This window comes from Sardina pilchardus, chromosome 20, assembly GCF_963854185.1.
Source record: "Sardina pilchardus chromosome 20, fSarPil1.1, whole genome shotgun sequence".
Classification (NCBI taxonomy): domain Eukaryota; kingdom Metazoa; phylum Chordata; class Actinopteri; order Clupeiformes; family Clupeidae; genus Sardina; species Sardina pilchardus.
Window position 1 is genome coordinate 15,353,868 of NC_085013.1, and position 15,237 is coordinate 15,369,104.

General features: G+C 46.6%; 1 protein-coding gene across 3 annotated transcripts in view; it reads right to left on the reverse strand.

Moving 5' to 3' along the window:
- runx3 (RUNX family transcription factor 3) overlaps positions 1-15,237 on the reverse strand; it is a 58,159-nt gene that overhangs the window by 23,835 nt on the left and 19,087 nt on the right. For all 3 annotated transcript variants that reach the window (XM_062523015.1, XM_062523014.1, XM_062523013.1), the window contains exons 3-5: positions 12,325-12,560; positions 11,150-11,306; positions 9,904-10,008 (exon numbers count right to left, since the gene is read on the reverse strand). In XM_062523015.1, the coding sequence (XP_062378999.1) occupies positions 9,904-10,008; positions 11,150-11,306; positions 12,325-12,560 (498 nt within the window). The remainder of the gene's footprint in view (positions 1-9,903; positions 10,009-11,149; positions 11,307-12,324; positions 12,561-15,237) is intronic.

The following is a 15,237-nucleotide window of genomic DNA, read 5'->3' on the forward strand; positions in this document are numbered from 1 at the left end:
TAGACTGCATTTCCTCATCTCCTGATCTCCCCTCTGTCTCAACTGCACCTCCTTCAGCTGCGAACTCCGCTCCTCCCTGACCGAGAGACACATGTAACACAGGCACTCTGTGTTGGCAGGATGGGAGTTCTCGCTCTCTCTCCTCTCCCTCTCCTCTCCCCCCCTCTCTTCTCTCTCCCCCCCTCTCTCTCTCCTCTCTCTCTCTTCTCTCTCTCCTCTCCCTCTCCTCTTCCCCTCTCTCTTCTCTCTCCCCCCCTCTCCCCCTCTCTCTCTCTCCTCTCTCTCTCTCCCCTCTCTCTCTCGCTCGCTCTACTCTATCTCCACTGTAAACGGCTCTACGTGCCCTGGCTCAGGGCCGGGCTGGTCGGTGCCCCGGGGCATATCTGGAGTGTCAATATTTGTCAGGGAATCGTGCAAACGGGCCTCGATACCGGGGGATTGATAACACACTCCCTGATTGATTCCTCCGGTAGGGTCCGGCGCGAAACGTCCCCACGAGGCCGCTCCGCAGGTATGGCCCGTGATAGGGGCCACGTCCGCTGCCACGTCTCACCTGCGATAGGCCCGGACTCAAAGGAGCCGTGCGGCAGGAGACGGCCTGGCTGGCGGGAGCAGAGGGGAGAGCATGGCGAGGTGTTGACTGTTCCCTCTGTGAGGTGGAGGAGGTTGGCCAAGACCTGCTGCTATCTGACGCATTGAGGGACCGATCGAGGCATTGTGAAACCACGGAGTGTGTTGGCTTGCTCTCTTGCGTGTGTGTGTGTGTACGTGTGTCAGTGTGTGTGTGTGAGTGGCTGTCGTAAGATGAAACGTGTGCGTGTTCATGTAATCCAGTGCATTTTTGTATCTACAAATACACCAAATCGTATCAAACGATGTAAAAAGGCAAAGTTGCGGACGTGTCAGATAGATGCTATGTTGACAAAATATGTGTCACAGTAGAGGTGTGATGTGTGTGTGTGCTTGTGCGTGTGTGTATGTGTGTGTGTGTGTGTGTGTGTGTGTGTGTGTGTGTGTGTGTGTGTGTGTGTGTGTGTGTGTGTGTGTGAATGTGAATGTGTGTGTGTGAATGTGTGTGTGTTAATTTTGTGCGTCGAAATTTTCGACGTTTCAAAGTCGGTTGGCGTGCAATGTTGTGCACCTGTCTTCCTCTTCCTGTGTTAAGCACAGCTCTGGATGGGGGCCTCCTTTCCGCCCCTCTGCGTCTCCCATCACCCTCCCCCCCCCCCCACACACACACACACACACACACTTCCCCTCTGTGAGGTTCACTGCTCCCAGTCAGACGGAACGAGGCGATGGTAGCGGTGTCTCGGAGACCGGGGCGCACTCTTGAAAATAGCTGGGGAGGATGTGGCTTTCGTTTTGCATGGGGAATGACGCCTGCGTGACTGTGTGACTGTGAGACTTTCTTCTGTCGTCCCCAACTCTCGAGTCAAAGATGCACAGCTTTTCTCTTGGAGCGTCTTATAGTCACTCGTCTTGATATATATCTTTCTAGCCCTATTTAGGCCCATGTCACTTTCACTCTTTCCATCTGGTTAATGATAGGGTTGATTCAGAACAGAAAAGATTTGTGGCTCTAAGGAAGTGACTAGTCAGCTGTGGACAGAATGATGCACAACTAAACTCCTCCACAGAAGCGGCTTTTAAAACTGGGATAGAGCACAATTTAAGAAAACATAAAGGCCTTTTCTCCTTCTCTCTCTCACTCCCACTCGCTTTTGGTCTCTCGCCCTTTGACTCTCAATCTGTTTTCTTCCTCTTTCTTCTTCTTCTATTCTCCTGACAGAAGAGGAATAATGCACTGCATGCATATGTGGGGAAGAGACTTACTATGGGGCACGTGTGTGTGTATGTGTGTGTGTATGTGTGTATGTATGTGTATGTGTATGTGTATGTGTATGTGAGTATGTGAGTATGTGTGTGTGTGTGTGTGTGTGTGTGTGAGTGTGATATATGTGTGTGTGTGTGTGTGTGTGTGTGTGTGTGTGTGTGTGTGTGTGTATATATATAATGGATGGGGTTGTGTTTGGATGGAGGGGCATGTCTGGACTGGAAAGATGAGGGGATAAAAGCAGGGAGGAGAAGAGTATTGTGAAGCACCCGGATCCCCCCTGGAACAATGAGCTGGAGCCCTGCACCTCCACACCAGCACCACCTCCCCCTTTGTGTGGGCTCCACGCATACCGCTGTGTGTGTGTGTGTGTGTGTGTGTGTGTGTGTGTGTGTGTGTGTGTGTGTGTGTGTGTGTGTGTGTGTGTGTGTGTGTGTGTGTGTGTGTGCGTGTGTGTGTGTACACCAGTAGGCATGTGAGGCTGCATGCGCTTGTGTTGGCTTTCAAGTTCCTCTCACTATTCAGCGCTCTCTCTGAACTCTTTCTCTCAGTGCATCAGGGTGTGTGTGTGTGTGTGTGTGTGTGTGTGTGTGCACGTGTGTGTGTGTGTGTGTGTGGGTGTGTGTGTGTGTTGAGATTGACCGTGTGACATGTCCTGTTTAGATGCTGGAGGTGAGAGGCTGAGAGTTGCTCTGAGTGCAGCGTGGGTGCAGGAGACAGCAAGGTGCCAAACGGTGGGCCTGCATGGACTGAGGGGACTTTCACTCCATCTGTGTTTGCAGCTCAAGAGAAGCGTCTGTGTGTGTGTGTGTGTGTGTGTGTGTGTGTGTGTGTTTGACAGTGTCTTGGTGCAGGTGTGACAGTGTTTGGGCGTGTGTGTGTTGATGTACGTACACGAGGCATGCACTCTGTGTGTGTGTGTGTGTGTGTGTGTGTGTGTGTGTGTGTGTGTGTGTGTATGTGTGTGTATGAGAAAAAGAGAGAGAGGGTGCGCATATGTGTGTGTGTGTGTGAGAGAGAGAGAGGAGAGAAAGTGTGCACATGTGTATGTATTAGAGATAGAGGGTGCTCATATGTGTGTGTGTGTGTGTATGAGAAAGAGGGAGGAGAGAGAGAGAGTGTGCGCATATGTGTGTGTGTATTTCTCATCCCCATCAAGCATACAAAGCTGTGGAACCGTGTTGCAGCTCTAGCTGTCAAATGCGTCAACAAGACGCCAACAGATGTGTCAAACGGTTTCGGTTTTACACTTCAGTAGAGAGTGAGAGAGTAAGAGAGAGGAGAGAGAGAGAAAGAGAGAGAGAGATTGGTACACACTGTCCTGTTTAACAGGAAGGCAAAGCTTTGTATCGCAGGCTCAAAAGTGTATGCAAACATGTACATCTGTTCATTACAAAAGGTTGCTACTTGTACAAATACTTCCCTCACAAGGGATATCAACTCACACCTAAACCATTGGAACCACCCAGCGAGCCGCTCTCCCAGAGAAGTGAAACAACTTTAATCTCTTCTGTCAACTCCTAATTCACCCCCACTGTAGTCGACTCACAACTGTCCCTGTTCTCCTGTCATCCATGTCCCAGTCTAGCAGACCTCTAAACAAGATTGTGTCAAAAGAGAGAGGAGGTCAGGAGAAAGAGGGGGAGGACGAGAGAGGACTAGAGAGGAGAGGAGAGGAGCCAGTGGAAGAAGGGAGAGTCACTCGGCGAGCCCCATCCTCCTCCCTCCTCCTCCTCCTCCTCCTCCTCCGCTCTCTCTGTTTGCCGTTGGGATTACTGACTCTCCCGCTTTACTGGAACGTACATCACGTCTCGGTCCATCCGTTTATTTGCAGAATTTTCCCCGCTGTTAAAAGTGCAGAAAAATAAACAGCTGCATCACAGTGAGGGCCGTGTGCTGCCTGCTTTCCAGTAACCTGCACGCGCGGACGCCCCAGCGCCAAGCCCAGCCGCCCTCCCCGGCCCAGAGAAGCGCCGAGGAAAAGGGGCAGTTTATTATCATAACGCAGTAATGGAGAAAACAGCCCTCCGCGCCCCCCGCCGCCCCCCCCCCCTCCTTCCTCTACACTCACGGCCCATTAGCTTTTCTAAAACGAGATGTAAGCTCTTATTAAATTAGGCTGAAGACGCCGTAACAGCCCTGCTCCTGCGCCTCAGCATAAACATGGATGCGTGCCTGAGAGTGTGTGTGTGTGTGTGTGTGTGTGTGTGTGTGTCAATATAGTGTGTGTATGTGTTTATGCACAGTATGTACCTCAAAGCATGTGCGTATGTGTCTGTGAGTGTGTGTGTGTGTGTCTCTGACTGAATACGTGTATGTATCTGTGTGTGTGTGTGTGTGTGTGTGTGTGTGTGTGTGTGTGTTAACTGAATGTGTTTTGGGTAATGGGGGCAGGGTGGCAGGGGGAAATAAATGAGAGAAAGATGAATGAAAGATCGAGCCAAATCAAATGGCATTAGCACTGAGAGGACACAAAACAAGAGTGCTGCATTTCTGAGGAACGTGTGTGTGTGTGTGTGTGTGTGTGTGTGTAGCTGAGTGTCTGTGTCCCCAGCTCCCCGGCTCCTGGCCCTGTCTGTGGTGGCACTGTTTGACGTCAGGACAGAGACAAGGCATTCCCTGTGTGTGGGAGTGTGTGCACAACACAAGGAGTAAAAAGAAAATTAAGAGGTTGCATGGCTGTGTGTGTGTGTGTGTGTGTGTGTGTGTGTGTGTGCGATAGTTTGTGTATCTGCATGTGTACCAGTATGTGTCTGTGTATATGTGTGTGTATATGAGAATATCTGTAGGTGTGTGGAAAATGAAGAGGTTGCAAGGCTGTGTGTGTGTGTGTGTGTGTGTGTGTGTGTGTGTGTGTGTGTGTGTGTGTGTGTGTGTGTGTGTGTGTGTGTGTGTGTGTGTGTGTGTGTGTGTGTGTGTGTGTGTGTGTGTGTATCTGTGTGTGTGTGTGTGTGTGCGCTCATGAGAATTGAGAATGCATCTGCCCCAGTTGAGTGGGCAGGATTGCACAGACACATGTGATGCCACCACAATCAATGACAGACAAGGTGTGTGTGTGTGTGTGTGAGCCTTTGTGTGGTCGACGCACATGCCGCCTGCATACATCTCGGGCCTAATTGACTGATTGGACTTGATTTAGCGCCCAAGGAATGGCAGATTTGTGGCTAGATTAGCCAAAGGGACGGGGGGTGGGGGTGGTGGGGAGAGACCAGATTTATCCCAAAAAGAGAGGCCCATATTCAACCTCCAGCCTCCAGAAACATTCCTCGCGATTTATCAGCAGGCCAATATTTGCTCAGCTTATAATCAGAGACGCCGAGTGTGACGACGAGGGCTGACCTCAAAGAGGGTGGCAGCCTCTGCCTCGGGTTACCGTGAGCGACGGGAGTGACAACGTTTTACGAGCCCAAAACGGGAAAAAAACTCCCAATTTACACGCACAGACATGGCAAACCTCTCTGGCCCTGACATTCATAAACAGCTTTAAAATGGAGCACAGCTAATTCTCCATTAATGATCACGATGCCTTGTAGCGATGTGTTTTCATCTGAAATGGGTCCCTATGGCACCAGAACCCTATTAAAACTCTCCCTCGCTCTGTTTCTGTCTCTTTTTTCCTCTCTCCCTCTCTCTCTCTCTCTCTCTCTCTCTCTCTTTCTATCTTTGTCTCTTTTCATGTTGACTTTGCTGTTGGCATGGATGCACGCTCTCAGGCACTGAAAAAAAAGCTCCCTTCTCTGTTTCAACATCAAAGAGGCCTTTCCAGTTGTTGTCTCTGTGTGGGAGAGCCTCTCAGGTGATTTCTGAGGCGTGGGTGTGGCCCCCATTATTTACAGGTGAACACACCTGCCAGGTGCTCTCCATGTACACCCACGCGCGCACACACACACACACACACACACACACACACACACACACACACACACAAATATACACACTGCTTTGTTTACAGGAGGCTGGTATCTTGAAAAATAACTTGGAGAGTGACACTACTCAAATTATTTGCATAGAAGGTAGAGTAAGTAGATTTCTACTAGGCAGCTTCAGGGCAAACAAACCACCTTTGATAGTGTGTGAACCACAAATTATCTATGTGTGTGTGTGTGTGTGTGTGTCCAGAAAGAGCTCACTGGATATGGGTCCCTTCAGAGAGAGGAGGTTTGCTTTGGTGGCTTTCACTCCAATGATGCGTGTGTGCTGCATTGAACAGCGAGCGCAACAGTCCTTCACCTTATCTCCCCAACTGCATCATCCTGGGTGAGATGGGTGGGACTCATTTATAGAGGCGGCGAGCGCTAATTTCAGTAAGCTGTGTCAGGGTGTCAAGGGAGGGTCTCAACACTTAGATCACTGGCCTTCTCTGATCATACCTTTTTCTGTCGCGTGGCCTCTTTCCTATTCTGATGTGGCCTGGCGTGGGCCCTGCCATCAAACAAGTCATTAAGGGAGGGGAGCGAGAGAAGAGAGTTCCATGTTGTGGGACGATGACTGGGTAATGTGGGTATGTTAATGTGAGATTCACAACCTTCAGGGACCAGTGACGGTGCTGCAGTGTGAATGACCTTTTGTGTGAAAATGTTCATGCCGGTACGCTGCAGCGAGCAGAATGAGAAATTCAACCCAACACTTATTTTATTCTTTTATCTTTTTATATTTGTGTCTCTGCATTTGTATAAGTCTGTGAGTATGCAGGTGCATGTTTGTATGCAAGTATATATGCAAATTTTTGCTTTCATTTAGATTGAGGAGTGATTTATGAGTGTATGTGTGCATATGGGTGTGTGTGTGTGTGTGGGTGTGTATGTTTATGTGAGGCTTAGTCTTGCCCATCAGGTTCACCAACTCTAGTCTATGAACATTAATACAGTGCCAGCTCTCTGTCAGACATGGTACCAAATCCTCACACCCACAACACACACCCACCCACAATACACCCACCCACACACACACACACACACACACACACACTACCCCAGACATGCAATCCAAGCAGGCAAGGCCCTGCCTGAAAACACACCGACAACAACAGCTCGTCTGACTAACAGATAATCATTTCTTATGGCGGTCTCACCACACACACGCGTGTACTGCCAGCCAGAAATCTCAGACACCTGGTCATTACCCTTCGTGATAGATGAGTGAGCATAAACGTGTGTACACCGTCGTGAACATAGCTGTGGCAAGCGGTTTCTCAGACTGTGCTGCAGGCAGGTTTTTGGTCATCTGTGCTAACATGTACACGCAAAGAATGAAAAAAGAGACACAGATCTAAACACAGATTCATCAGATGTGCAACAAGATGTTTTCGGTTCGACATCACCATTAGTTAATGGAAACTCACATGGCCTAACAGTAGGTCCTTGTTGCTATTTCAGAGAGCAGATATCGTACATATTTGAAACATATGATCCAACAGCACACTTAAAGCATCACACTCTTGATAAAGCTCGGCGATCACAGCCCATTGATAGGAAGCGCGGCGGCGGGGGCAAAATCAGCGTTTCTTTCACCAGAGGCACGGATGACCCGCACCTTTATCAGTGCCCGGCGAGAGAAATCCCCTCTGCGATTAGATGTGAGCAAACAAGGGCACTTTCAAGCCGGCCGGGGTCACATGACGCCGCCCCGGCCACCGAGACGCCCCGGGAGCAGTCGTGACATTTGGGGCCGAGACGAGGCGAAGCGCAGCGACGCCGCCATAGGCTGCCTTACTGCCAACCACAGGAAGCACACAGCAGCAGCTCAGAGGCACGCACACACACACACACACACACACACACACACACACACACACACACACACACACCGAAGCCGATCAAAGGCACAAAAAATACACACTCAAATATTATGAGATTGTAGGTGAAAGAATGCAGTATATTTTTGCACTGCATAATGTGTACATAGTTTATGCATATGTGTGTGAAAGCATACACATCTGTGTGTGTGTGTGGAAGAGAGAAAGCGAGAGAAAGAGCGAGCGAGAGAGAGAGAGAGAGAGAGAGAGAGAGAGAGAGAGAGAGAGAGCATGTGTGTGTAAACATATGCGTGTATGAGCACAGAGACACGCACGAGACAGACGGCGTGGCGCTTGCACAGAGACCCAGAATGAGCATGTGGCAGACATTATGGCGCACAATAAAAACAGACAAAATTCAAGGGAACACATTTCACATTGTTAGAAATACGCATCCTCAACCCAGTTCTAGTCATCTGTTAAATGTGGTCCAATAAATGCTTGGAATGGAAGGGGAGTGGTGCTGGTGGTGCTGGTGGTGGTGGGGGGGGCAGGGGGGGGGGGGGGGTTGGAGGGAAATACACACAAACACAGCAGAGAGACAGAAGGAAGAGACAGAACGGTCAGGCAGAATGATCCAAGTGTGCTTCCGAAATAAAAAAGATCCAGTGTGTTGGTGCGTGCACCCCTAAAGGTTACGATTCAAATGTGGGCGCTGGAGAAATGTGAGCTCTCGCTGCTGCTTTTATAGCCGCTGGGAAGGCGGCAGCCCCGGGAGCAGGGAAGCATCAGATGTATTACTCAGCAGAAAGTGGGGCACCCACGCCGACCGCCCTCCCTCCCTCCCTCCTTCCCTCCCGCCGCTAAACCTGTCCTGCGTCAGCTCATCGGCGACCCCGTAATAACCATGAGTGCAGAGCATAGCAATCCACTGAGCCCAACGCTAATCCTGCCTGTTTAGCCATTACCAACTGCGCCCACTATGGAACGGCTACCAAATCCCTGCAGTGCTCCGTGCGTCGTCCAGCTTCCTTTTTGGGGAGGGGGAGGAGGAGGGCGGGGGAGGGGGGTTAGGTAGTAGCACCCTTCCGCAAAAGTGACTCATCTGTGGTTTAGAAGACCTGGGACTCGTCTCACAGAGTAGCGCCATCGTTGCCAAGTGGCTTTCTGTGTAAAACAATGTGTGTGGTGAAGGCCTGTGGGTCGGGGCTCCTAACAGGTGTCTCTTTTGGCGTTGTTAAGCCCACGGCCACTTATGTGGTCAGGCAGGGATGACCCGCTTGACCAGAGGCCGGCCGATGAGAGACGCGGCCCTCGGCTTCTGTGGCCGGCGAGGCAGCTCACCGCTGTTAGCGGTTGGAGTAAGTGGGGAGGCGAGGGCGCTCGTCTCCGTAAGTGCTGACGGCCTCTGACGGGCAAATACCCTGACCGCCAGAAATGATCGGCCTTTGTTCGGTTTCTCTTTCCCCTTTGTCTTTCGCACTCCGTCTCGCACATACTTACACACACACACATACACACACACACACACACACACACACACACACACACACACAGGTGAACGTGCACTATGCCACAGACGTCGGCCCACAGATGATTCCAAAAATAAAATACAGTGATCAACCACATGAACACCCCAATGCAGGGTGGTGTTCATATATTTACACACAGCAACCACTGTGGTCACCTCAATTTGACAGTAGACAGAGCTAGAGCTAGGGACTGCTCTAGTTCCCAGGATATTTGAAGGCAAAACAGAAAGAGCCCTTTTAAATTCCCTGCTATCATAGGCAAGTGACTCATGAGACTCTTTCTGTCTGTGCGTGCTGAAACAGTCTCCCTCTCTCTCTCTCTCTCTCTCTCTCTCTCTGTCTGTCTCCCTCTCTCTCTCTGTCTCTGGTTCGCTGCTGAGAATAGCTCTACCTTTCTAGTTTTAATGCTCTGCTATAGATAACCAATGCTGCATAGCACTACACAGGCAGGACTAACCCCCAAGCTCCCATTTCTTACACTGAACCAGTCACTTCTGATTAGATCAAAATAACTGTTTGAAACAACACACGCGCGCAAATAATCTCGCATTTCAAAACTAACCCTGCCCATGTCACTGTGACAGGGCAGAACAAACACAAAGTATTTGTGTTGCAATAAAACATATCCAAGAACCTAATGGAAGGACCACGAATGAGCAAAGCATATCCACTGCCAGCTGTTTGTGATAAGCGGAGAAACCACAGCATGGATGTTTAACTCTCTTTGGGCACACCTACAGGCCATTAAACCTGGCTCAGAGTGCTTTGGAGATGACATGAAAGAGACTGAGGTTACTCACGTCGAGGTTCCCGTGGGCCATCCACTGTCACTTTGATTGCACGGTGGTAGGTTGCCACCTGAGGTGGTCCAGTGAAAACTGTGATGGTAAGGGTGAAGCTCTTTCCTACGTGAGAGAGATAGGGAAGACGTCAGTGTGTTCTGGAGACTGTGACATGAGACTAACACAACAGTGTCAGAATAACTGTGTAAGTAGCATACTGGTTTAAGAAAAAAAAACAAAAAACCTGTGAACAATCATATTAATGCTGAGGACATTAATATGATGTTAAACTAAGTTTAAAATAAGCTGAATAAAAATGAAAGGTGCGTTATTGTTATGTAGCCTATATTAACGGACTTAAATGGGCAGGCAAAATGTGTCTACAAAATATTCTCACGGCATTGTAGCCTATTCCAGACTCCCAGAGTGGCGGGACGATCTGATGTTAAACTCAAGCTGCGTGTACGCGCAGCCAGCCTTCTGTGCACATCGCAACACAGAGGGACACCAAGATACAGACTGCCACTCGCATCCAGTCGCATTCCACTTCCCACTCCAGTCGCCATTTGAAGAGATAAATAAATCTCCTTCAAAGAGATTGTAGGCAATGCGTGGGAAATGAGCGTCTCGGGGTGGAGTAATTGACTGCAGAAATGAAAGGTGTTCTTAATTCGCAGACCGGAGCGTTTTCCATTCATCAGTCTGCAACTATTTAAAGTGTAACATTTACAGGAAAAATGTGAGCGGGCAGGAGCCAAGCCAAGAGGGAAAGAGAGGAACGGGACAAGGTTGTGCAAGAATGTAAGCTATGCGAGATGTATTTTTTTAAAAGGTGTGTAAACACGCAAACCAAAAGTCTGAATTAATACTGCGCCTCAGGGTAGGCTGTTTGTTTCTTTAATCCTGAAGTGACTGCACAAAATTACATCCGGAAATGGCTGATTTGAATTAACTTTCATTTCATAGCTCATGTCATTACATAGGCTACTATACCTACTATCCTTACAATTATTACAAAATCATCCACTGAAATGCTTGATAACAGAGGCAACTTTTTTGGTAGCAGTGGAAATGACCGAAATGTATGGCTGAAATTCCTGAATGAAGTCTATCATACCGGAAAGGGTCACGTCCAATTTTGGATTCACCTGGTAGTGATTATTTCAGTAGCAGAATTATGAGGCGTAATCATACACGTTTGGTTGCAGAGATGAGGGTACCCATGATTGCGCACCCATGTTTTTGTTTTCCTTAATGAACTCACCACGGCCACTCCTGCCCACAAACCGCAGGTCGTTGAATCTGGCCACCTGGTTCTTCATCACCGCAGACGCGTTCCTCAGCTCCGCCGAATAATTTTCGTCGTTCCCAGCCATCACGGTGACCAATGTGCCATCAGGAACATCACCAAGGGCGACCACCTTCGAAGATATGCCATGGTCAGGAACAGCATGCGTACAATGAATCAAACACCACAGACCGTAAAAACCACATCATATGCCCACCATCAGTGTTGACTTCTTAAATGTCTTAAACTTCTTAAATATTGACAATATTATATGCATCATAAGCAGATGTAGCAAATGCAGCAATGCAACATATAAGCCTTTTTCAAAAAAATATTTATGTTTTAAAAATAAGAAAATATAAATAAGGACAACCTCTTAATACCGAGAATGTAAAATAGGCCTATTAACTTCATGTAATTGCTTAACACGTCTACGCTGTATATTGCTGTGGTATCAAGCCTTTCTTTAGCCTGCTGTGTACTCGGGAAATATGGATATAACTCCTATCATTTAATGTACTGTAGCCTAATTAAATAAAATATTTGTGTTCTAAGGTCTACCCATATCTTGAAAATGGTTTTACTGCATTTCAATATCTGAAGCATGACTGATGCCACAAGGTGTCCATACCCTGACCACACGCCTTTGAACAGCGATCAAATAATGCATTTTCCAAATGTATAATAATAGCCTAATAATATTAATATTATTATTAATAATATTATTATTATTAATAATTTAGTACATATATTATTTATCTTCTAAATGTCAATATGACAGCCTATACCCGTCATGTGAGCTACAATTTATGTGAGGAAATAAATCGTTTTGTTTTTGTTTTCCCCCCTGAGGTGATCTGTAGAATCCTGCCAGCAAGGCAGAGTTATTTAATGATGAATATTGTCTACAGTATAATTAGACGGATTTTTTTGCACAAAGCAGGCTACGACGCATCTTTTTTACGCAATGTATAGTTTCAACAGTAGTGAAGCCTAAACACAATTGTTAGTATGACAAAATCTGTGTCGAAGACATGGTTAATGGTAAATTTGGTAATTATTTTAATATTGTTGGACAGTCATTTGCCACTTTAAGTATTCTTTAACCAATTATAGGCCTACTAAATGTGTCATAAAAAAATATTGCTCACCTTGAAAGCCACAGGTAGGGTTTTGTTGCATCTCCAATGTGAGGGAAGTACAGAGCACAGAAAGTTCGGGCTGTCTGTCCGAACAAGCTCTCCGGCGTGGTCCGCTAAAACGTCCACAACAGACCGCGCCTCTGGTCTGGTCCTCAGCGGTCCCGGGGTGCCCATGCTGCCGTTGTCTGGAATCTTGCAAGGAAACGACGTCGATGGCGGCGTGAACCGTCTGGTAGTTGTTGGGTCTACGGGAATATGCATCACAACACCTTTGGTGAATGACACCACACAGACTAAGTCTACTTTTAACTTTTTAAAGGATGGTTCTTGTCCTTCCTCTCCGGGGACTCTGACAATGTCCAATGAAGTGACGAAGACCCGTGGGCTGAGCCTCGACTATAACCTATTCAAAGTCCGTAAGCCTTCTAAGAGACACTGGGCAGTTTGCTCGGTTGCTGATTCAATACTGTGCCAGTTGCCTTTCCCTCTGACTTCAGAGAAAGTAAGAGCTCGCTGGTCCAAGCCTCTCCTCTTGTTTGTAGCGGTTTACTTTTGAGTTACCCATGCAAATGCCAACGCTCTCACCGCCAATTGCCTCATCGCCTGTGGCTGTATGTAGCCTACGTGGAACAACTGGCTGTTTAAGTCAATGAAGGTACAGTTATTTCAGTCTTAACAAGGAAGGCAAAACACTTAAGATTGTGCTATGAATGTCCAGGAAATGTCTTAAAGGCTACGTTAAAAGTAGGTGAGAGTATCTTAAAGTGTCTACAATGTAGGCTAGGCTGCGTTCACAGTAACACCGAGAATGTCCAGGTTGGTTTTGCCCAATACCACTTCTGATGCTATTGAAGCTTCCCGATATCACAAAGTCCGAAGATTTGAGATTTCCGAGGCACTTGGGTGTTTGGGGAGATTGTTGAGTTTCCAACGACGTTTAACGTGTTGACGTCCCCGTCAAAACAAAGCGGTTTCAGTAAAGGTCCTCTTGGAAATAGTAATTTGTGCTCTTCCGTCTTAGATGCGAGTATCCTTAAAGTTGCCGACCAGTTGGTCAGATGGACGTAACTAAAACTTCCGAGATGTGCTATGAAGTTTGATATTTTCTGCAAAATACAGAAAAGCAATCTCAAAAACTTGCAATAGATGCGACGTCCCCCTGAGGAGGTCCCGAGACTGACTGCGCTCTGTAGATTCGGTCGTGTGTCAGAGAGGAGTGCTGAGAGATTATTTACTCAAGTCACTTTAGTGTTTAGTGGTTGGGAGTGTGGCGACGACTTCCACCAATGAATCGACTGGGCTGGGCTATCATTAGACCAATCAAAGTCTCCGATTTAGACAGAAAAGCGAAAGCTTTCCAACGTATCCCTGGCCGGTTGTATTTGTATGAATTATTAATATTCGTTTTTATTTGTCAGTTTTTCTGTATCTGACTTTGATCTTCCAGAACTGCCTTTTAGTTGTTGATTGACCCTTTAACTTCGTTTCTGTGGAAAAGCCATTTCATGACTAACGTGTCAGAGGAGCAATTCTCGGTTCTTCTTTGCTCTATGTTCTTTTGCTAAATTATAGCATAATGGTTTGGCTTCTCAGCAGGCCCATTTGATCGAGACTCATAGAATAGCCTACATTGGTCCACCCTTCTATTGTTTTCTAGATTATATCTTAAATATTCAGCGCAATTGTATTGCAAATGATCATCTTTGAAATACTGTGGAATATCAGTCACAACGACAAAAACGTGTGCTGTCCAGTTGAGAAATTTGATGTAGGATGCGTTTCGGACACTGTTGCAGGTGTCCGCCTACAGTTTACCCTACCAATGCGTCACGGGTGAGAGATTTCATATAGGCTAAATCAGACCAACCCCATTATCTTTATAGGGTAATAAGGAAAATAAATAAGGAAACTTTTTAATTTGGTCTATTTGCGAATTTCATATTCTTTGACATTTCTTTCGGTTTAAATTTAAATTATAGGGTGCTTTGATGTTTTGATCATTATTTCATGTTTTAAACTCAATAGTGATACCACAGTGTGCGGGATTTTATAATAGCCTACTCTTATTGTCGATATATAAATGCAATTAAAGTGGCTATAAAACCACGTTTAGGCGCGTGTTTTAGGCTACTTGATCAACTCCTTAGAAACCTAATCAAAGCAAAGCGATGATTCACATCAGCACATGTCAATATATTATTATCAATAAATTATCACAATAAAATTAAGAAAATAATACATATACGTTATATACCCTATGACTTACATTTGAGAGAAAATTAATTAACATAAATATGCCATCTCCAATGCAGCCTACCCTAAACACAGAGAACAATATTTAATTGTCTTGTCTATCAGTGGCAATCGATTAGTGATGAGTGCGAATAAGCGATGGCAAACCTTGAATGAAATAATAGTATGAAAGATAAGCTACTTAATTTAATAGTAAAAATAGTCCTGTAATCACACCATACCAATTAATACGCTTAATACCAATTCCATGGAACACACCCTTCCCGCCACCTACCTAAGCAGTTCAAACATTTCACCGCTAGTTGTCGCGTTTGTCGTTTAAAAGTAGAGCATGGTTCAAGTAAGGATGCTGGATGAGACCGAGGAGGACGGAGAAAAGCGATGGTGTTTGATGATAAGAGAGCGAGTGGGTGAGAAGAGTTAAATGCTGTTAAGATTCAGTTAATTTAGAGAGAGCATCGGTCGAATTAGGGAATGAAAAAAGCTTATTAAGAGTGCATCAGCGATATTGCATAGGCTATGTAGAAAAACGTAGTAAACTATACGTTTACTACTTATTTACAGTGCACAAGACAGGGAAACATAATTATGTAATCCCGAGTTTTTGGTCGGCATCAATTGAACCATGACAGAGAAGTTATTGCTATTTATTACTTTGTGTGCAGTTTA